This window comes from Corvus moneduloides, chromosome 9 (genome assembly GCF_009650955.1).
Source record: "Corvus moneduloides isolate bCorMon1 chromosome 9, bCorMon1.pri, whole genome shotgun sequence".
Classification (NCBI taxonomy): domain Eukaryota; kingdom Metazoa; phylum Chordata; class Aves; order Passeriformes; family Corvidae; genus Corvus; species Corvus moneduloides.
In genome coordinates, this window is record NC_045484.1 from 7,038,335 (window position 1) to 7,058,751 (window position 20,417).

The window sequence follows — 20,417 nt, forward strand, 5'->3', positions numbered from 1 at the left end:
TGTTGTGGTGCCAGATCTCCTCCCAGTTCCCCCACATGCAGGTGGGATATCTCTGTGCTCTCCAACATGGACCATACCTGTTAGCTTCTGGCTGGAGGGGTACCCCAGGGGCAGGGCCCCATAGAGCAGCTGGCCAGGCGGGGGCACATCCCAGAGGGTGCGGGTGTCGGTGGCCCCGGGGAGCTCAGCCAGGCCCTGCAGTGCACCATGTCGGCAAAACGATGCTGGGGCTTTGCTGCCCTCTCCAAAGGGGCCCAGTGGGACTGTGGGCTTTGCTGGTGCCATGGGCAGTGTCACACCTGTACACACAGGACAAAGTGGGGAGGAGGAGAAGGACAATGAGCAGGGAGGAAGAATGGGGCAACAGACTCCTTCCATCTGCTTTTTGCCCCCTTCTTGCTCTGCACAACAGTGCAGCCCAGTGTCCCGCATCGCTGACCTCCTGTCCCAATCAAACCTGTTCCCCCTGAAGAGCAGGGGCTGTCCCAGGACTTGATGATTATGTGACACAAGGCGGAGGGTCTCAGCGCCACTCCTACACAACAACTTACCAAATCAGCCTTTTCCTAGAGGACCTGGGATATGCCAGTGCCCACACCACGGGCTAGTGCTGTCTCTGGATGGGTCCATCCAACCCACCAGGTCCTCTCTACATGAGAGCCACATGTCCCCATTGTCCCCCAGCCAGAGCAGCAGGACCCAACCTCAAAGCCACAGCCCCGAGAAGAAGGAGAAGATCAAGGGCAGGACATGCAGGTCAGAGAGGGTGGGGGTTGATGCGTCACAGCACAGCATGCAGGGCAGGCAGTACCAAACCCAAGCCAAGAGGCAGCATGCTCACTTTCTCCCAGTTGCCTCCGGAGCACCTGCAGTTCCTGCTGCGCCTCAGCCAGGGAGCAGACAGAATTCCCACAGCAGCCCAGGAGTGACGGGGCCACGGGAGGAGGGGGCCCAGCAGGCAGGAAAGGGGGCAGCCTGGGGGTCAGGGCAGGCAGGGGGGCACTAACAGGTTTGGACAAGGAGTCAAAGTGAAGGCCTAGAGACAGGAGAGAGATGGAGAGAGAAGTTACAGTGGCTCTGGCTCAGCCTGGCAGAGAGCCCTCCTCCCTGGGGCACTGGGGATCCTGACACACCCTGAGAAGCCAAGTCCCAGTGTCCAGAGGCACCACAGTTGTGGCCCCTGGTCACCGTGCGGTACCTGCATGTTGGGCGGGCTCCTCGTGGCACTGGCTGTACTCGCTGGCCACATCCCCATCAGAGCAGGGCTCCAGCCCCTCAGAGGTGAAGGATGAGCTGCTGGCAGAGTGGGATGACTCCGAGGGCGGGCAGCTGCTACCTGGGGACTCAGAGCGCTCCTGCAACTTCACTTCCAGGCTCTCAATCACCTTCTTCTCCTGGAGCTCCCGGCTGAGCCTGCAGAGGTGGCCCATCACCAGGTCTGACCTCCATCCCACAGCTCTTTCCTACATGATGCCCCACATGCCGCGTCCCACTAATGATGCAAGGCTGCTCAGGGACATGGAGTACCCATGGGGCTTCTCATCCCCAGAGCAGAGGCAGCCCCAGGACATCCACCTGAAAAAGAGGCCCCAAGGGTGCCCTGGGCCCCCACCCCAAGAGCAGTGATAGACCTCAGGGTGCCCATGCCAAGCACATCCCACAAACCCTTCCCTGCGAACAGGTACCTCTGTGCCAGGAGTTCGTGACTGGTTTTATCCTCCCCATCTTGTCGATCTCCTGAAAAACCAAGGCAGAGAAGAGCCAGTCAGTGCCTCCATGCCTCAGGATGCCTAGTCCCAGACAGAGGCATAGCAGGACAGAACAGCCCAGCCCAGCTCCCACACAGCCCATGATGTGAGAGTGCTACTGCTCTTCACCCATCAAAGCATCCCTTCCTGACCCATTGCACACCCACGATATCCAGCCCCACTGACCCCCAGAGGCACTTACTGGTGCCCAGCTTGTCGCTGAGTCTCTCAGCCAGCTGCCTGCCCTGGGCCAGCTGCTCCCGAAAGCCCTGGCCCAGGTAGTAGTCGATGTCAGTGCCACGAAGAAGGTCCTCAAAGGACCGCAGGGCATCCCGCAGGTGCTGGGCCAGGCTGCGGCTCACCCCACGGCCCTCCCGCAGCATCTGCCGCAAGTGGGAGAGCTCCCGAGCCTGTGCCTGGATCAATGAGTTGTATTTCCTAGGAGAGATGGGCAAGCAGGGCAATCACAGGGCAGCCAGACTCCCTGAGAGCACGGCAGGGACGAGGTGCCATGGAGAGAGTCAGTGCACCATCCACTGCTGGGACTCTGCCTCACCATACAAACACCCCAGGAACCTGCCTGAAGGGAAACCACGCAACAAGGAGCCACCACCCTTGGGCAACCCCTGGAAATCCCTGTGTCTCCCCATCTGGTCCCAGTCCCCAGGGCCATACCCTGGCCAAGTGGCAGATTGCAGCTCCTTGGGCAAAGTGCCTCCACGCTTGGCTGCAGGCAGCTGTGCCTCGAGCAGGGCGACGCGGTGCACCAGGCTCTGCAGGTCGCGGTGTGCCCGCAGGGCAGGCGGACAGAGCGTGTCATGGCCATCTGACTGCCAGCCCTCGTCCTCATCTGTGAGGCTGTGGGCTGGGGATGCCAAGGCCTTGGGACCTGGCAGGGGCCGCTCAGCACCCGAGGTGTAGCCACTGGTGACAGAGATGGAGCGGGCACGCCGCTGCAGGCTCTGGATCACCTTGTTGGCATTGAGCAGCTGGGCTTTGAGGTCCTGGATGTGCTGATGCAGGGCTTCCACATCCTCCAGGGCCATGGTTTTCTGGGAAGTTTTGCCTGCTCTGGACATCCCTGGCTGGCACAGGGACCCCAGCTCCTCACCCAGGCTGGTCTCACTGAATACATCTGGCTCCTCACACTCTGCAGAGAGCACAGTGTGTCATTTCTCCATGCCAGATGGGCAAAGCACAGAGATCCCTGGAACACTGGCCCTCCTTACCAGGGCTGGTAGTCTCGTCACGGTCGGCCTCGGTCTCACTTCGCCCACAGGTCTCATAGCCCAGGTCCTGGAAGTCCACCTGCACTTGCTTGCTGAGCTGCTGGGTCTGAGGTTCACCTGCTGGGCAGCCCCATCAGCTCAGGGCCCCCTGGTCAGGATTCACCACCCCTGCCCCATGCACAGCACGGTGCACAGGGCATGCCAGGCTCAGAACATACCCCCACCCGACCCTGGGTTTTAACTCACGGAGCAGGACGTGGTACTTCTCCAGCTGCTCAGCTTGCGCCCGCACTGTGGCCTCCGAGGCAGCAAGCTTATCCTGCAGCTCCTGGCATTGCCTTTGGCCCTGTGCCACCTGGGAGCGCAGCTCTGCGCCCAGCCCCGGCCAGCCCCCGCCAGGAACGGAGCCCTCCCCCTGCCGGAGGGAAGATGGGCTGTCAGCTCCCCATTTCCACCCTCATCCGCATCTCTATCTCCATCCCCATACTGGTTCCCTGTGCACTTACATGGCTCCCGTCCCCTCCACCCGGGCTGCCAGGGCAGGGTCTCTTGGGCATGTCATCCTGGGATCGAGCCTCCAGCGCTGGGCGTTTGGTGGGCACAGTTCCCCTCTCTGCCGGGAACCCCTGGCCATCCCCGCTGCCCCCGGCCGGGCGGTCCCCGAGGGAACTGCGGCTCTTCCGCTGCAGCCTACGGGGCTCAGGGGCCAGGGGGCTGCCCAGCCCAGGCTCCTCCTGCTCCCCGCTCTCCAGCAGCGACGTGGCTTCACCCATCCGCTCTTTCAGCTCGGCGTTTTCCAGGCACAGGCTCAGCATCGCCTTCCTGGGGGCACCAGGCACAGTAAAGGACAGGCAGAGGCCGGGATGCAGGATGCCTCCTCCAACCACTCCCCCCCCTTGGCTCCAGAGCCCCAGAGCTCTTGCCTGATGTGGGAGACAGAGGAGAAGCCGGCTTCCTCCAGCTGCGCCTTCAGCTCCCGCAGCTCCTCCTCAGCCCGCAGCTCCCGTTCTGGCACGGTGGGTGCTGTGCTCCTTTCAGTGCCCCCGTTTTCCTTGCGGGCCCGGGGCTTGCTCTAGAGAGACAAAGACAGAGGGTGACTGGGACGTTTCCGAAGGGGCTGGGACGCAGTTTGGCAGTGGTGCAGTGCCCAGCTCTGCCACCCCTATTCCCGGCGTCGCGCTGCCCTGACTCGCCTGCTGGATTGCCAAGCCACGGGCTGCCTCCTCCTTCATGCTGTCGGTGAAGTTGGTGCTGGCATCATCGGTGTGTGTACCTGCAGCCTGACCTAGGGGACAGCACAGCACAACGAGGCGCTCAGAGCAGCGGCATTGGCAGCACTGCCTCTGTCCCCTCCTCCCTGCTGACACCCATGGTCACTGCGGGCAGCCCCACGGCAAATGTCTGCTCTCATGCACACCTGCTGCTGGGACACTCCCAGCTGGACTGAGGTTTCCCTGCTGTCCCTGGGTGCTACCACCCCGTCCCTGCATACTGGAGCCCCAACCCAGCATCCTGTGCTGGCCCATCACTGAGGGAGGGGACAGCGCCGGGGATGGGAACTCAGCAATGGTACCTACCCCATCCGCATCTTGTGCTTGCTGCCCTGACACACAGGCGCATGCACTGCCCACCCTGCAGCCACTTCACAAGCCACAGCCAGCAGCAGCAGCACAAGCTTAGTCAGGGAACCTCGCTGGCACCGCTCCAAGCTGGCAGGAGGATTGGGGTGCATACCCCACCATCACCTGCCGGGCAGGGGCAGCTTGGGGGCAGCCACCCTGCCCACAGTTGCCCAAGCCCTGCTGTCAGGCATGGCCTGGGGCTCCTTGCAAGCCCTGTGCTGGCTTTGCAGAGGTAAAGAGACACTTGTGTCCCATGTCACAGTGTATGGGGGGCTTGGGCGGAGCTGGGGTCATGCTCTTCTGCTTGCACACAGCTCTACTCCTGTCTCCTTGGTGCCAAACCCTGAGTGAGGGCTCGAACTCTTTTTCTGGGCAGCTGGGAGATGGGTGTATCCCCAACCCCTCTTCTCCCCAGGGAGAGGGACATTTAGACAGGGCCCAAGACTATCCCCTAGGGCTGTGCAGGGCCAGGCTCCACAGCTGCCTGTGCACCAAAGGAGTGGTAACTGCTTTGCCTGTGGCCAAATCCATCACCATCGAATCTGGAGCTGCCACGAAAGGCAGAACACTGAGCAGGGGAACACAGAAAAATGCTGTCAGGAGAGATGCCAAGCGTCACTGGTGAAGGGGAAGCCAGTGGGGAAGCCTCTGGCTCTCAGGAAGAATAGCCAAGGACCAGCCAGATAGATGCTTTGCAGCAGGGAAGGTGTTTGCACGGGGCACTGTGCTCATAGATGGGGACACATTCAGGAGACCCACATGTGACAAGCAGCTGCCATGAGGCTGCAAAAATGTGGGGCACCTCACTGCTGAACCTGGGTAGACATCACCCTGCATGGTGGAGCCTGTCCACTGAAGCAACTGTGTCCCAGGGAGCAAGGACAGCCAGCACGGAAAAATGCTGTTCTGGGAGCAGAACACTCGGCAACAGCTGGAAGTGGCAGCAGCATCGCAGGGAAGAAGCAGCTCCTGTAGGTGGCACTCAGCACAGCCAAAGCGCAGCCCTGGGAGTCCCCAAGGACACACACAACCCCCCGATTGCTGAAGCAGCCAGGGCGACAGCAGTGCCTGTGGGGCCCTGAAGGATGAAGGGATGCGGACTGTCGGCTGCAGGCTTTGCTGGGGGGCTGAGGGCCACGTGGCTCTCAAGGTGGGTCACCATGGCTGAGGGACCACAGCAGGGTGACACACAGCCTGCACAGCTACTCTGGGAACATGGGAGAACCAGCTCTTGTACCAGGGCACAGCATCCCACCTCTCACCACTGCCCACAGCTCCGCATGGCTCCCAGTGCTCCAGGGCTGAGGAGTAAAAGGGAGCACAATTATCAAGGAAAAAGTATCCCAAAACCATCTAAAAACAAGGGACAGAAGACGAAGCTGGTGGTGAGGAGCAGAGGTGTGTGCACACAGGGCAGCTGTGCCCAGGCTGGTGGTCACCACGTGCTTGAACCCTCCACCACAGCAGGAGCACACCACGCTGCTCAGCTCTGTGTGCACCACCAGCACAGGAGACAAGAGGTGCAACCACAGCACTACTTTCAGCCCAGTCTGAAGGCACAGAGAATGTTACATGCTTGCAAATTGCACATGGCCCATAAGCACGGGACTCCCAGGTACACTGGCTGCACGGGAAGCTTGACACTGCTGGGAACAAGGTAAGGGACACAAGGTCCTTGGGGAAGTTCAGAAGGAAGAAGTGACTTCCACGAAGAGCTGTGAGACAGTACAAAGCACTGCACTGTTTGACAGAGGGTAATCTCAGGCAGGGAATGCTCAGGGTGGTCATCCTGCAGGGAACGACCAGCCAGGAATATCAGGGGTAAGAGGAAGCCTTAAAGAACAGACCAGAAAAGTTGGGGCACCTGATCCTAGGATAACACTGCCCCTAAGGGGCACTTCACAGCAGTGACTCTAACAGAGGCAGGGACAGATCTAGAGCAAAACAGACACAGGTGGAGAAGGGAGATTCCTGAGCACCAGCCAAGGCTTCTCTCAGCCCATGCCAATGAGTCTGGGCTGGGCCCTGGGCTCCATGGTACCAAGGGACCAGGGGGCCAGCTGGGCATCAGTGCCAGGATGGCAGAGGGAAGAGGGAAAGGTAAGGACAGGGACACAACAGCTTCTACAAAGTGAGAAGCAAAAGGATGAAGAGAAGATGGTGCTACACAGAGAAGTAAGAGGAAGGGAACAAGATGAAACACAAGAAAGGAAAAGCTAACAAAATCCAGAGCTGCCTAGCAGCTCCCAGCTGTGTCCCTTCAGGCCACAGGGGAACTGCTGTGGTCACGATGCAGCTGACCCAGAGGGGCAGTGCTGACCTGCTGCGTGCAAAGGGAGAGCTCTGCTGCCTCCCAGCCCCGTGTGACACACAGAGGACAAGCCATCGGTGCAGCACAAGGCACAGGACAGGCAGTGCCAACTGAAGCAGTTGCAAGGAGCCATGCAGCAGAGCAGTCACAGGTCCAGGTGTGCAACCCAGCACAATGGAGTTCTTCTGCTCCACCTGCTCCTAGATCAGCCTCCCCAGCAAGCAAAAACAGATGCTCAGAGGTGCAAAATTTTCTCCTGCCATTTTGAGAAGTGATTGAGTACAAGATAGCAGATCCACAGCCCACTGTGCACAGGAAGCCTTGGTCATTGGAAGATTGTTGCTACTGTTTTTCAGCTTTCACACCAGCTCCCACACTCCCAGAGGAGGTGGAAGAGGGCCTGGAAAAGGTATGCAGTGGTGCCAAGGGGGACAGTCCCCAGCACCTCAGAAATTGGGTCCTGCCCATGGCCTAAGGGGCACATGGAGCATGTAAGGAACATGTGCATGTACGAGTGAGGGAGCAGACCCAGGCCAGACCCTGGGAGCAGGGACAGGTCTCAGTCCCCCCAAATTGTCAGTCAAAAAGAGGAGGAAACTCTCCCATGAACGCACTTTCAAGTTAGATTGAAATTATTTACAATTAGGAAAAAAAAGCCAGTCAGTAAAATCATCAACACTGGAGTAGGATTTGGTTTAAGCATAAACTGAATTGCTGGTTCTACACTCAAGTCTTGTGTAAAAGGCCCAGGCAAGTGCCCCCAGGTCTCGAATTCTCCATCTCTGGCACATACTTTTCCATATACACTGTCTCCCTTTGGGCCAGCCACCATCAACCCAAGGGGTAGATATCACTGGGTAAGAAAAATGGTGAGGGAATACAAAAACTCACACTCATGCACTTGGGAGGTGATAGAAAACATCTGGTGTTTCCTTCAGAGATAGGGAATCTTTATTTGGCCCATGGTGGCGGGAAGAGAAGGGAGATAGAGGGGAATAACTAAAATGGAATGATTTGAATGTGCAAATACATCAGTGGCCACCAGGGTAGGTCAGACAGGAATGTACACGAGACACAGGTGGATTGCACTGATCGCCGTTTCCAAAGCAGCTCAAAAATAAAACAAAAACAAGCCCTGCACCAGTTCTATCGTACCATCACTAAGTACCAAAGCTTAGAGTCAGTGAGACAGGTTAGTGAACCGTTTCCGTGGCAGGCGGGCGAGCGCCAGTGCTCAGAAGGCATGCTGGGGTAGGACTCTCACACGCTCCTGTTCCCCACCTCCTATGGCGCCCTGTGTCTCCAGCCTGCTCAAACACTCCAAGCTTCTTCCAAGAGCTTCTTCCAGCTGTCCCCGGAGCTTGTGGACCCCTTCCAGCTCCACCTGCAGAGCGTGGTCTCTCGCAGCACTAAGCAGACACGCGGCACAGAAGGGAAGAGGGTTAGACAGGCCACAGCCAGCGCACACCAAACTGGCCCCTCCATCAGGGACACCGATGCCAGGCACAGCCCCGGGTGCTCTCCAGGCAGCTCAGCCACCTCCTGCTCACCTCAGACCTCTCCAGAGCACAGCTACCCCCAAAAAAGGCCCCAGCCCATGGTAAGGGCCTCATAGTCACAGCTGTTCTTCAGTACTTTCCCAAGCACTCCACTTATGTGCTCCCTTGCTATCAGGTAGCTCAAATATCCCAGAGGCTGCAGCCCTGTGAAGGGCAGGGGATTAATGCAGGGAACAGGCAACTGCCTGGACAAGCATCTAGAGAGATCCTTACCAACCCAACAGTTGGCTGGGAATTTGACAGCAGTCTCTGAAAGGTGGCCAAGGGTGGGTGGAAAACTGAGCTGAGAAGAGATAAGCCAAGGAACAGAGATGGAAATCCCATGACAATGGGGGGAGTTTAGGGAGCATTTAAAGCTGGCCACTGCAGCCTCTTCAAGGGAAAAAGACAGCCTAAAACTTGGACTCTCAAAGACGCTTTTGGCTGATCCTTTGCCTAGACTCCTTCTTTCCCCACTGAAAAGCTCTCAGACTTGCTGAATGATCCCGGCTTCAGGGATTGCCCCACTGGACCACCCACACCTGCCCTGGCAGTAGAGCAGGGCAGCACAGAGCCAAGGCAGCCTCACTTACCTGTCTGGATGTGTGTGAAACTTCACCAGGCTGCCATAGAGCTGCCTCTCTGCCTGAAGAGCCTCATTTAATCGATTCCTCTCAGCCACCAGCCCTTCCAGCATCAGTAACAACTGGTTAGAGAGAAGAGACAAGAGCAGCTCTTAAATAGAGACAGAAATCAAAGGAGGTATCTAGCTGTCCCTGACAAAGTGGGGGTTCTCCTTCGTCTCTTGCTTGTGTCCAAGTTGATCCATGTCATCCCTGGACTCACAAAAAACTTTGTCCCTTGGACAAGTGCTAAAGAAAACCATCTTCTCTGTATTCCCACATTCACACAGCTTCCAAGAACAAGCACATCTCAGCACATGCGAAGGCTGAAAACAAAGCCTTGTAACTGAGGACCAGCAGAAATACAAACACTACCTGCTGCCTTCTGTTTCCAGTAGCCTCCTGTCCTCGTGACTCTGCTACGGCCACTTTCTCCCGAAGCACCAGCACCTCTTGTGTCAGCCTTTCCACAGCTGGAATTTCTTCAGGATCCACCAGCTGCATCTGCAGATCCTGACAACCAACAAACAGCAGGAGGGCTCAGTGAGGAAGGGATCAGTAACAAAGACAGCTGGACCTTCACAAACCTCCCTGGAATGCAAATGCCAAAGGTTTCCAGTGTTTGCAAAGATCCAGGTCTCCTAAGAAAAAAATGCCAAAGCACTGAGAGTGGATTAGGCACAAACCATAGCCTGCAATAAGAACCAAGAAGGGACACGATGCATTCTGATTAAAGGACTTGAGGGAGAGTGTTTGGTTAAACAACAAATAACAAGTCTGGGGGTTTGTGGCCTTTGCCTTCTGGCCAAAGGAACACAGAGACCTGTAGGCAAACCAGCAGCAACAGCATCCACAGCCAGCCAGTCACACTGGTCTGAGGATGTGTGGGACGAAAAGACTCCTCTGCAGCCTTCCCAGGTGGAACTGACCCAGCCTAGCATAGTATCTCACCTTGATGAGGTCCTCTTTGATCTGGATGGTTCTGGTCAAGGACTCGATATCCGAGGCCTGCACCTGCAGTTCCTCCTCCTGTGTGGCCACGACAGACTGGAGAGCAGTGAGCTCCTGCTGCAGAGGGAAGAGAAGCCCGTCAGAGACTTCTGAAAGCCCATACCCCCTGCAAGCTGCTGCCCCATTTCTCTCACAACAGTGGGGTCCAAAACCGCCAGTGAGGGGCACCCCTAAGGTCTGCTGAAGGTAAGGGAGATCAGCACAGGCTCCATCACAAGCTCACCCTGCTTTCCTTTTCCTTCTTCACCATTAGCTCCAGCTCCTCTTTGGCATTGACAAGATCCTTCTCCAGTTCTGCTGCTGACATTGTAACTGCAAGACAACTTGGTTACTGCAGGAACACTGTGTGTCAGTTCAGACCCCAGGATCACACACAATTCCTCTCTGGCAAGACAGGGCCCTGTCTTGCTTGTGCTCCCCATCACACTGTCTCTTAGTAAATGCTCTTCTTCCCTGCTTGATCTTTCAACACCAGCCCAAAGCAACAGCAATATCACAGGCCTGCTGTCCTACCCCTGGCAAAGTTCAAGTGTCCTGGTCCCAAGGCAAAGCCCAAAACAGTTACAATTACCTCAGCTCAGCCTGAAACAGTCAAAAACTCTCCAGTGGACAGCACGAGATCTTGAGTAGAAACACCTCACCTCAAACCCAACAGCAGCCTTTCTCTTTCCCTTACTTCCATCCTCAGACATCACCCAGAAAAGAGGGACAGCTTCATTTCAAAATTTTCTTGTTCAATGCTCTCTACTCTTCCACAGTTTTATGTAATCATGTTTCCCCCACAGCAGAAAGCCCTGGTCATATATAGGGACCTCAGAAGAAGCTGCCCCACACTCACCTCCCTCTGTCCTGCAGCTGCTGTCCTCCTGTGGGGATCCAGCAACGACTGTAGTTCCACAAGCTCTTAGCAGTATTTCCTGAAAACATAAAAATCTGCAGGTTTGCATTTTCATGGGGAACACACAGCTTCCCCAGAATTCCAGGACTGCACCAAAGCTGCTGGCTGTTCTGTTGACACCTCTAAAATGTGAAAACACAATGAAGGGGATATAGCCAGGCAGCAGAGACAAGTGAATTGCACCCAGAAGTTGTATGTGTGGGGAACAGGGCACTTGTTTTATTTGGCACCAAGAAGCTGCTGGCAGCAAGTGTCTTCACAGTAAAGATTAAACAGGTTTCACTCAACTGCAGCAAGACCATCTTTCAATTGAGACTCATCTTCATCTCAGATGCGGCCCAAAGGGACCATGCAGGAAGGAAGACACATCTCTGGAAGTCTCTAGAGCTCACTGATCCTGGGAATAGAAACCTGTTTACAGCTGCTTAAAAACATTCAACACGTCAGCTCACCAATAAATCGTTAACAGCTGCTCAAGTAGGAGCCATGGCATATGCAGCCTTGGAGCTGTGTTCAGCCTCAAAGGGGGTTTTAGCAAAGCTGCTTTAAAAATACCAACTCCAATTGTGGAAGAGACAGCAAACAGCCAGCAGGCTCTGCCAAGAATTAGTGGGACCTAAATTTAGCTCTCTTGTCCCCTCCAGAATGTGACAATGTCAGGGAGGGGATTGCAATAGAGCAAGGCAGCCCAGCCCAAGGAAGGAGTGGGTCAATGCTGGAAGGTCAAAGGGTGGATGTCTTTCATACTCTCACGTGCCCCAAGGATTCAATTACTGCTCCATCAAAACAAAAAGAGACACTGAGTGACAAAGGCTGGTGAAATCAAGATCAGAACATTCAGGCAGCATTCCTGCTCCTCAGTTTCTTCTCCTCCTATAGGAAGTCTTTTCCCTAATCCCACTTTCATTTCTATCATTCTCTGTGGTGCTCTTCTCTCTCCTATTTCCTTCTGTGGCAATCAGTTTTTTCTGAAGCCCCAAGGCCACAGGCAGAGAAACACAGTGCATGATTCTTACTTGTATGGATTGTTTGTCCTGCTTCAATGGCCTGGCACCAGCTGATGGGGTCCCAGCAGGGTCCTTCCCCAACAGGTGCTGGCGCAGAAGTTGTAGCTCGCAGCTCCTTTCAGCCAAAGCCTGTGCCATCTTCTCTGCAGCCACCTGATTGAGGGGGAAAATTAGGGATAGGGCCAGGACCAGGGGTAGGATCCTGGTCCCTCTTCTTCCTTAGAGACTAAGGGAAACCATCTCAGTATTTATCTGTCACTCGAGACTCAAAGTGCTCTGCAAACCAGCCTGGCAGCCACTGCTCCTGGCCACTCACACCCACTCCAGTGCAGCCTTCCCATCTCTACTCGCCAGCGAGGCTCAGCCTGTCACCTATGGAGGAACAAACTCCTCCATTTCTCTCAGCCCACTCACGGGCTTCTCTGTGCTTAACAAAAGCCAGGGCCACCCACCTCAGCCTCCAACTGTGGAACTGCACAAAACTCACTCTGCTCAGCTGCTCCTTGGTGCTCAGAGCCTGCAGCAGCTCCCGAATTTCAGCATCATGCTCCATGGTTTGACGGTTTCGGTCACTGAGGAGATCCTGCAGCATCTTCTCCTTGTGCTGGAGACGCAGGCACAGCTCCTCTGCTACCTCACTCTGCCCGGGGCCCAGCTTGCACAGCAGAGTTGCTGTAAGTTCCTGAACAAGAGGGAGGAAAGGAGAGAGACTGTTACTGTCAAACTGGAAGTTGTTCAAGGACTCTTCAGTTCAGGGTGTAGCTGAGAGAGCAGAGTCAGCAGGCACAGGTACGTAAAGGGGCCAAAAGCAGCCAGCCTCCAAACACTGAGCACAGCTTCAGGTGAGGCAGGCAGCAGGCTCTGGTTTGGGACCACTCTCTCTATGGACAAACTGGCTGAAGGCTCAGAAAGCCAAGCTAAGGCCTTACCTCCACTTCCTTGTTCCTGTCATGCAGGCAGGTCTGCAGCTGTTGGATGATCCCCTCCTGCTCCTTCTGCCTGCTGCAAGATTTGGCCTCAATCTCCTCTTTGAGCCAGCGGAGGTTTTGGCAGGTTGCTGAGACCTGCTCCAGTTCCAAGGTTTTGGCTTTCAGGAGGCTCTCCAGGCTCTGAGGACCACAACAGAAGCAGCTCAACCATGGACAGAGACTTAATCCTGAATTAAGCAAAACTGGAAATACCAGTCTCTACTGCTAGCAGAGTCACACAGATTCACCCATCTGTTCCAGGTGTCCTCTACACCCAGCCCAGAAACAGGAGTGATCCAGGAACTTGCCCTACACGCAAGACCAGTGGAAGCCAAACACCTGCAGACACTCTCCCCAGCAACCACCAGAGCATTCACAGGAAGCTCTGTCTAACACCACGTCCCCACAGCCATGCTGGACTCCGCAGGCTCAGGTGCAAGCACTCACGTGAATGGTGGCCTCGTTGCTGGAGAGGACATTGCGCAGCCTCTGCAGGTCACTGCCACGCTCCCGGATTGAGAGGCGGAGCTGTTGTAGCTCTTGCTCCTTCTTCTCCAGGGCACAGAACTTCTCATCCACCGCTCGCTGTGTGAAAGAGGGGATCATTCAGAACGGAGTGCTGCAGCCAACACTCCCCGTATGTTGGACTTCAGCTCCCCCTTCCAGGGGGACTCCTCAAAGGATGAGCCACAGGGAGCATGCAGAAGATATGGTCACCCTTGGGGTCAGCCTGGGGCTGATGGTAACCCAAAGGCTGAGCCTCAGGGACAACTGAAACATTGCCTACAATATGTGCTCACCTCCAGAGCAGCATCCCTGTCACTGACACGCTGCTGCAGTTTCTCCAACATGGCATTCATGGCTGCAGGGCTCTTCTCCAAGCTTTGCTGGCATTGCAGAAGCTCCCTGGATTCCTAGAGATCACACACACACCCTAGTCAAACTGACAGCACAGTAACCTCCCCCACCTCCGAGAGCAGCACAGGAGAATCAGGGATAACTACCTCCACCCTACGCTTGCTCTAGCCTTCACATTAAAGGGTGGTAGTCCCAGCACCTCGGGCTGGCTGACTAGCACCTGCCAGGGCTCACCAGGCATTCCTGTGGGCACCTGTGCCTTATTCCTCATCTTGGGGGCCCAGAAGCCTCTCTTTCCTTCCTTTCTTCAAAGGGCATGCATGAAAACTACAGACAGACTTTTGCATGGCCAAATACCAAAGGAGGAGCAGGGACTCCATCTATTATGCTCAACTCAGATCTTTCTGCATCTCACCTGCAGAAGCTGCTCCTTGCGAGCCAGCTGCTGAGTCAAACGCTGAACTCTCTGCTCCTGGGCCTGCAGCTCATGGCTTTTCTCCCACTCCAAAGTCTGGAGCTGCTGAGCCTTGTCCTGCAGCTCTGCCTGCAGCTGTTGTACCACAGCACGCAGCTCCTGCAAGGAAAAAGCACATACCTTGGAATTCAGTCCTCAACATGCAGGCCAGTGTAAGGAAGCCAAGAACAGCTAAAAATTATCTGCAAGGCTACAACTTTCACATCTCAAAACACACTTTCATGATGGTGAAGTTTGAATTTATTTCATTTCCCAAGGTATCCATCCATCTAAACCCCCTTGCTCTGGCCACGGGCAGAGCTTTAGTCAAGCACAGCTAACCTGTGCAGCAGGGGACATGAACATCACAAAAAGAGACGGGACATTTGCACCAGCCAAAGATGTACAAGTGACAACATACCCACTATCAAGGGTCTTTGCTGATTTTAAATCCTCAGCTATGACACAAGGAAGCTGGAGAATTTTCCTTGCCACATGTGGCAAGGGGTTAGGCAAGTGTGCCCAGTCTCCTGTCAGCAGAAATGACGAATGAGAGCAGAGTATTGACTACATCAGTGCTTCTTAGTTGTGTAAACCCAGAAACTTCCAGGCTAAGTGCTTGTCATACCTGGCTGTGTTTCCAGGTTGCCTCTTTCTGCTGCTCTTCTTCATGGACTGTGGTCTCCAGGAGCTGGGTTGCTCTCTTGGCTTCAGCCAGCTGATGCTCTTTCTGGCGCTGAGCTCTCTTCAGTTTCTGCAGCTCCAGTTTGGTGCAGAAAAGTGTGTTTTGGAGATCGAGCAGTGACATTTGCTGCTCCTGGGGTGACAGTGGGCTCTCTGACACCTACCAAAAGACAGGGTTCAGAGAAACTCAGAGATTCTCTTCACATGAGGGATTTAAAAACCAGGATCCCTGCAGAATGAAACCTGACATATTTGAGGCCTTCCAGGACATACCTGCAGCTGTCCCAGATGGTTTCTGTGTAACATGTCCCGCAGCTTGGCCATCGTCTCATTCTGCCCTTCAATGATGTGGTACAGCTCTTCTGTCTGAGTCCAAGCACAGGAAGCCCAGTCAGTGGCAAACCAAGCACAAACTCCCCCTTCCCAAGCCTCCAGCCTGGACTATGACACCTCAGCACCACATGAAAGGGTTTTGCAAGAAGTAATTTACTGAGATGCAGGATGCCAAGCAATGGCTCACGCATTCCTTTTCAGCCACTGCCCACAGGGCTAGCACAGCTCTCTGTTCTGGTGAGCACCACCTGCCCACCCAAAACTGTTACCTTACTCTCTTTGCCCTTCAGGGCCTCATTCAGACTCTGGATTGTACGATCTTGCCTTTGTGATGTTTCTTGGACAGATTTTAATTCAAAATTCAATTCGTTCAGCTTTTCCTGTAACAACTGAAGACAGAAATAGGTTGGGTTTATTTAATCCTGCCTAATGCTCTATGTAAACACTCTTAAGACTCCCTCCACTCCTTACTCCATACAGCCCTGGTGCTGACGACATCAAGATCAACGTGGGAGTCTGTAAACACTGTTGGAGCTGGGTGGAGACCAGTGAGTAAACACATATAGGACTTATTCCAGTGCTTCTGCTCTCTCAGGTGCAGGGCAGAGGTTTCAGGCTTGGGTTCACAGATCATACTGCCTCCCACATACTCCAGGAGAGTCTTACTCATGCTGCCCAGCAGCCCTCCCTCCCAGTTTCTATCATTTGTTTGTTTCCTCAAAAGCAAAGGGGCTGCCTGAGCCCAAAATCCTCCCAAAAAATATGAAAGAAAAACGTCAGCATGAAGAAGCTACACATTCACTGATCAAATCAGTGGCTTATTTAGCATTAAGTTCTGGCATCAGCACAACAGACCCCAGCCAGTGCCAGCATGCCAACAGTATGGCTGTAAAGCAAAGGGGAACCTCTCACTGGTCTCCGTGGCTGGTTTACAACCTGAGAAACTTTTGCCTTTGATACTCTCACCCTAAAGAAAATACCACCCACTCAAACAGTTTCAGGACAGTTTGCTGCTTTCACCATAAAGCTCATGCTACAGCACATGTTGTGCAGTTAAACAAGTGCTCATTAGCATTTTTAAACATGCTGTCTCTTGGCATTCTTGAAGTTGGATGATACATCTCTCCTATGAACTTACTCAAGACTCAACTTCTTAAGGAGCTGGTGCTGCCACGTAATTTCCTCTTGTTGCTCGTTAGTTTACACACCTGTCCTGTTATCTCTTCTCCAAGAGACACTCCCCCTAACCTGTTTAAACACTTCTAACTGCATTTACTGGGCCTTGGGTCTCTATTTCCATCAAGCTTTGCAGTCCAGGAAGCTTCAGCACCTTATGGCTATCCCCAGATTTAAATAAATATTCCATCCCAGTTTTTCTTCCACACTTAACCTGTTTTTCCAGAGGATATAATTTACTTTAGTGTTCAAGAGCATAATTAAAAACATATACCTTTATCAACAGGTGTTAATATTGATCTGCCCCAAAAGAACTCAGATACATGTTTCTTTACCAAGTATTTAAATAGAAATGAAACCAGGACCCTCTCTACATTGATCTCCCTTGCTGCTTGAAGACAGAATGCAGCCTTCACCCCCTCTCTCCTACACCAGGCTCAGCCCATGCAAATCCAAGAGACAGGGAAATAGCCCTGCGCATCTCTCCTTCATCAGCTCCTGGAAGGCTCACCAGGCAAGTGGAAAGTTCTTTCAAAATAATGATTTGCAAAATTAAATATGGAAAAATTACACAGCCCAGCTGCAGGAAAAAAAAAGTAAATGCTTTTCATTCAAGCTGGCAGACAACTGAGACTGACACAGCAGCACACACCCTTGCTGGGAGAGAGGTGCAGGTACCTGCCTCCAGCCAGGCCAGAAGGCACCCTCTGACACTAACCACATCAGACTCACTAGGCAGTGGATGTGCTGCTCATGAAGACATACCTTGTTGGCAGCTTCAAAGTGCTGGATTTTGCCCTGCAGCTCTGCTGCACACACATCGGACACGTGCTCCCCTGCTGCAGGGTTACCTGGAGCTGGCTGCTGACGTTCATCCTGCAAATTCTGAAAGGAGAAAAACAGCGAAAAATGAGAGGAGGGCTCAACTCTTGCACTGGCTTCTATTCAGCTGTTGGCCATCACAGACCCTGCAGCATGGGTTTAAACACGCTCCATGTGCGTTTCTGACTGGCTCTGATCATCATTCTGCCCATGTTTCCCTTCACCTGGGTGGCAGGCTGGCACCTGGCAGCTCTCTGCCTCATCTAGCAGAAGTGCCCTGGTGCCCCAAGGCTCTGATTGGGCTCCCTGTCTCTCCTCACTGCTGCACCAGGAACCCAGCAGCTTGTTTAGCTCTAACCACAATCTATGGGCCAATGATGGATCTTCTCCCCACACCCAAGCCATATCCCTGAAATCTGCTCTCCTTCCCATGCACCCTGCTGGCCTTTTAAAAAAGCTTCAAAGCCAGCACCGAAATGGTTCCCATGTTCTGCCGAGCTTCTGTGTCTTTATCAAAACTACAACCTTCAATCCTTCCCACCAGCTCCCCTCCTGTCACAACCTAGCAGCCACCCCCTGCTCTGAACCTCTCCACTTGTGATTTTCTGGGCTCTCCTTCATGACTCCCAGTACTCCAGCACCCACACCGTGTACAATTCCCTGCAGCTCCTCAAACAGGAGCAAATTCAGTGCCACAGCTGAGATTTTTTTTCATGACACATACCCATTTACTGGGAATGTAAACAGCCTACTTTGTGACACGTGGCCTGCCAGACCCGGCTGGCTGAGCACAACACTAATCCCTTGTCATCCCTCCTTACAATTTCTGTGTCTCCCGCCCAGTGAGTTAACTCCTTAGGGCAGCACTTCATCCCAACCACCTCTTTAGCCCTCACAGGACTCCTTCAGTATTCCTGAATATTATCAGCGACGCAAGACTGACTGCACTGGTGCCTGCTCTAGGTGGGAGCCCTGGAAAGGGCTGCAAGGATGCAGCACAGAGGCCATGGAAACGTGGCAGGTCTTTTTGGAGCACAAACAGGAGCACCAGATCCAGGCAGTACAGCACAGTGAGAACAGTCAGCTCCGATTAGCTCTGTCAGACTGAATCCTCCTCTTCAGCAGCCACAGAAACACTGTCTGTGGGAAAGCCAGGCAGCGCAGGGAAGCTCCTTCAGGTCTGTGCACTGCTTCTCACAGACAGAAGTAACACTTCCCTTTACCCTGATGTTTTGTTAGGATTTTAGAGAAAACTTACAGTCATGGTGATTACAAATTTTCTCTGCCAGAAGGCTTTGAGTGAGACAGGGAGAGCTGCTGGAATCTGTCACAGCAGCTATTTTGAAATAAGGTTGATTAAAACAGAGAGAAAAAAAAAGAAAACCCCATTTCCTCAATTTTCACATTAAAAAAAAAAAAAAAAAAAAAGCAGAAAACCTGGAAGGAGCTAACAGCAGGGAGGGGAAAGGCAGAGCCAGCTCCAGAGTCCAAAGTTCCAAAGCCCAAGCTACCTCCCTCGTGCCTCCCTGCAGCCATGTCAGGAGCAGAGCTCCCCAGCAGCTTCTCCAACACCAGCATTTTACTGACAATCTCTCCTCAGCACAGCCCCAGCTGTGCCAGCACACGCTGACCCCAACAGAACACTTCTTTAAAAAATAATAATCATGGCATTATCTGAGCCTGCCAAACTCAGATCTGCCCAGCACAGCAGGGAAGAGCCTGGCTGTCAATAGGGCACCACTTCCCTCGCTGCCAGCACGGCACCGCAGGCAGCTTCGGGAGCCTCTCACAAAGGCTCCGTTTGGTGCCACTTCCCTGGGACTGTGGTGGGGAAGGGGAGGAATTGTTGGTTCAAGAAAATCCCCGGGAAGATGGTACCTACAAGGTCACCAGAATGCTCCATAAATTTAAAGAACTGCAAAAGCAGTAAGAGAACTGTGGTCTATATCCTAGATATTCCTTTCACATTTATGCACAGGAATCGCTGGATGGCAGCAGCACCTGACTTATAGGAAGAGTGTTGCTCTTACAAAGAGAAAGAAAAATCATTTGTACAAGAACTATTTAGCCTACCAGCTGCATCTGCCTTCCCATTTTTGTTCTTAAAGCCATCGGAAGGATTAAGCCCTTCCCCCTTCAGCCAGACCCTGAGCTGCTACTGTCACGGCAAGGAACCGGCAGTGAAAAATCCCGCAGGATAAATTCCTGGCAGGGACGGTCGGATGGCAGAGGCTGGAGAAACTCTTCAAAACACAGTTCCTAGACGAGGATGGCCATGTGTGACACAAAGCCAACCTGTAAACACGCCACGCTGACTGCCACGTTGTTCAGAGAAAGCCCAATTTTATCCTGCAAACACATCCCTAGCAGTGAAAATCATCAGCAAATGACACGATGCCCTGGTTCACATCCTCAGCCGCCGGCTGCCAGCGCGATGCCTTTGTGCTCCAGATGAAAACTAGTTTTCCTACGTTCCTCCCTAGCATCGTTTCTTGAGCAGGCTTTTATGGAAAAAAGCACACGGCTCCGGGAAACGCCCGAGCAGATGGGGCAGCAAGCAGCGCCGGCTAAAGAGGAAGAGCAATTCAGCACTGCCACGGTTGCCATAGTAATAAACGAACATTTTCCTAATCCCCCAGGCTACCTACAGCATTAGGCAGCACTAAGGCTGCTAATGGGAATGCAATTAGGCTGACACGGATATTCCTGAATTGAACCTGACTGAGGCCTTCTATTCGTTACGGAAAGTAGTAAAGAAGTTACAAGTTCAGCTTTTTGACTGCATACTGAACAACATTTCATTAAAGCCAGCGAACCAGAGGCAACCGGGAGCTAGGACTGCTATCAAGACAGATAACAGCATCCCAAAAGCAGGAGCTTTCATCACCCCTCAGCAACACCTGCCACTAATTGATAGATCTTTTCAAAGGATCAGAAAATAAACCTATTATCTTGAATACCAACCCTAAAGTCATCCTCTGGCACAAATCCACCTGCAAGGAAAACACCTTTTCCTCAGGGCATACGCCACAGATGCCTGGGCGGCTCTGGCAGGTCGGAGGCCTGACCTGCAGAGGCAGCGCTGGAGGCAGGCGTTCCTCACACTCCAGCCATTACTCAGGCACAAAGAAAACA

General features: G+C 53.7%; 1 protein-coding gene across 12 annotated transcripts in view; it reads right to left on the reverse strand.

Annotated features, from left to right (window-relative positions):
* The window catches only part of LOC116447743 (myomegalin-like), a 36,217-nt gene that overhangs the window by 3,154 nt on the left and 12,646 nt on the right, over positions 1 to 20,417 (reverse strand). For 9 of the 12 annotated variants that reach the window (XM_032117219.1, XM_032117218.1, XM_032117209.1 and 6 more), the window contains 27 exons: positions 17,226 to 17,345; positions 15,554 to 15,673; positions 15,225 to 15,317; positions 14,896 to 15,111; positions 14,229 to 14,387; positions 13,756 to 13,869; positions 13,403 to 13,540; positions 12,917 to 13,096; positions 12,475 to 12,669; positions 11,997 to 12,140; positions 10,921 to 10,999; positions 10,306 to 10,394; positions 10,023 to 10,139; positions 9,447 to 9,584; positions 9,042 to 9,154; positions 8,192 to 8,319; positions 4,171 to 4,262; positions 3,901 to 4,049; positions 3,484 to 3,799; positions 3,224 to 3,392; positions 2,978 to 3,094; positions 2,424 to 2,898; positions 1,951 to 2,186; positions 1,686 to 1,737; positions 1,199 to 1,413; positions 842 to 1,036; positions 78 to 299 (listed from right to left, as the gene is read on the reverse strand). In XM_032117219.1, coding sequence (XP_031973110.1) covers positions 78 to 299; positions 842 to 1,036; positions 1,199 to 1,413; positions 1,686 to 1,737; positions 1,951 to 2,186; positions 2,424 to 2,898; positions 2,978 to 3,094; positions 3,224 to 3,392; positions 3,484 to 3,799; positions 3,901 to 4,049; positions 4,171 to 4,262; positions 8,192 to 8,319; positions 9,042 to 9,154; positions 9,447 to 9,584; positions 10,023 to 10,139; positions 10,306 to 10,394; positions 10,921 to 10,999; positions 11,997 to 12,140; positions 12,475 to 12,669; positions 12,917 to 13,096; positions 13,403 to 13,540; positions 13,756 to 13,869; positions 14,229 to 14,387; positions 14,896 to 15,111; positions 15,225 to 15,317; positions 15,554 to 15,673; positions 17,226 to 17,345 — 4,381 coding nt within the window. The remainder of the gene's footprint in view (positions 1 to 77; positions 300 to 841; positions 1,037 to 1,198; positions 1,414 to 1,685; positions 1,738 to 1,950; positions 2,187 to 2,423; positions 2,899 to 2,977; positions 3,095 to 3,223; positions 3,393 to 3,483; positions 3,800 to 3,900; positions 4,050 to 4,170; positions 4,263 to 8,191; positions 8,320 to 9,041; positions 9,155 to 9,446; positions 9,585 to 10,022; positions 10,140 to 10,305; positions 10,395 to 10,920; positions 11,000 to 11,996; positions 12,141 to 12,474; positions 12,670 to 12,916; positions 13,097 to 13,402; positions 13,541 to 13,755; positions 13,870 to 14,228; positions 14,388 to 14,895; positions 15,112 to 15,224; positions 15,318 to 15,553; positions 15,674 to 17,225; positions 17,346 to 20,417) is intronic. The other 3 variants (XM_032117208.1, XM_032117213.1, XM_032117215.1) reach the window with 3 other exon arrangements.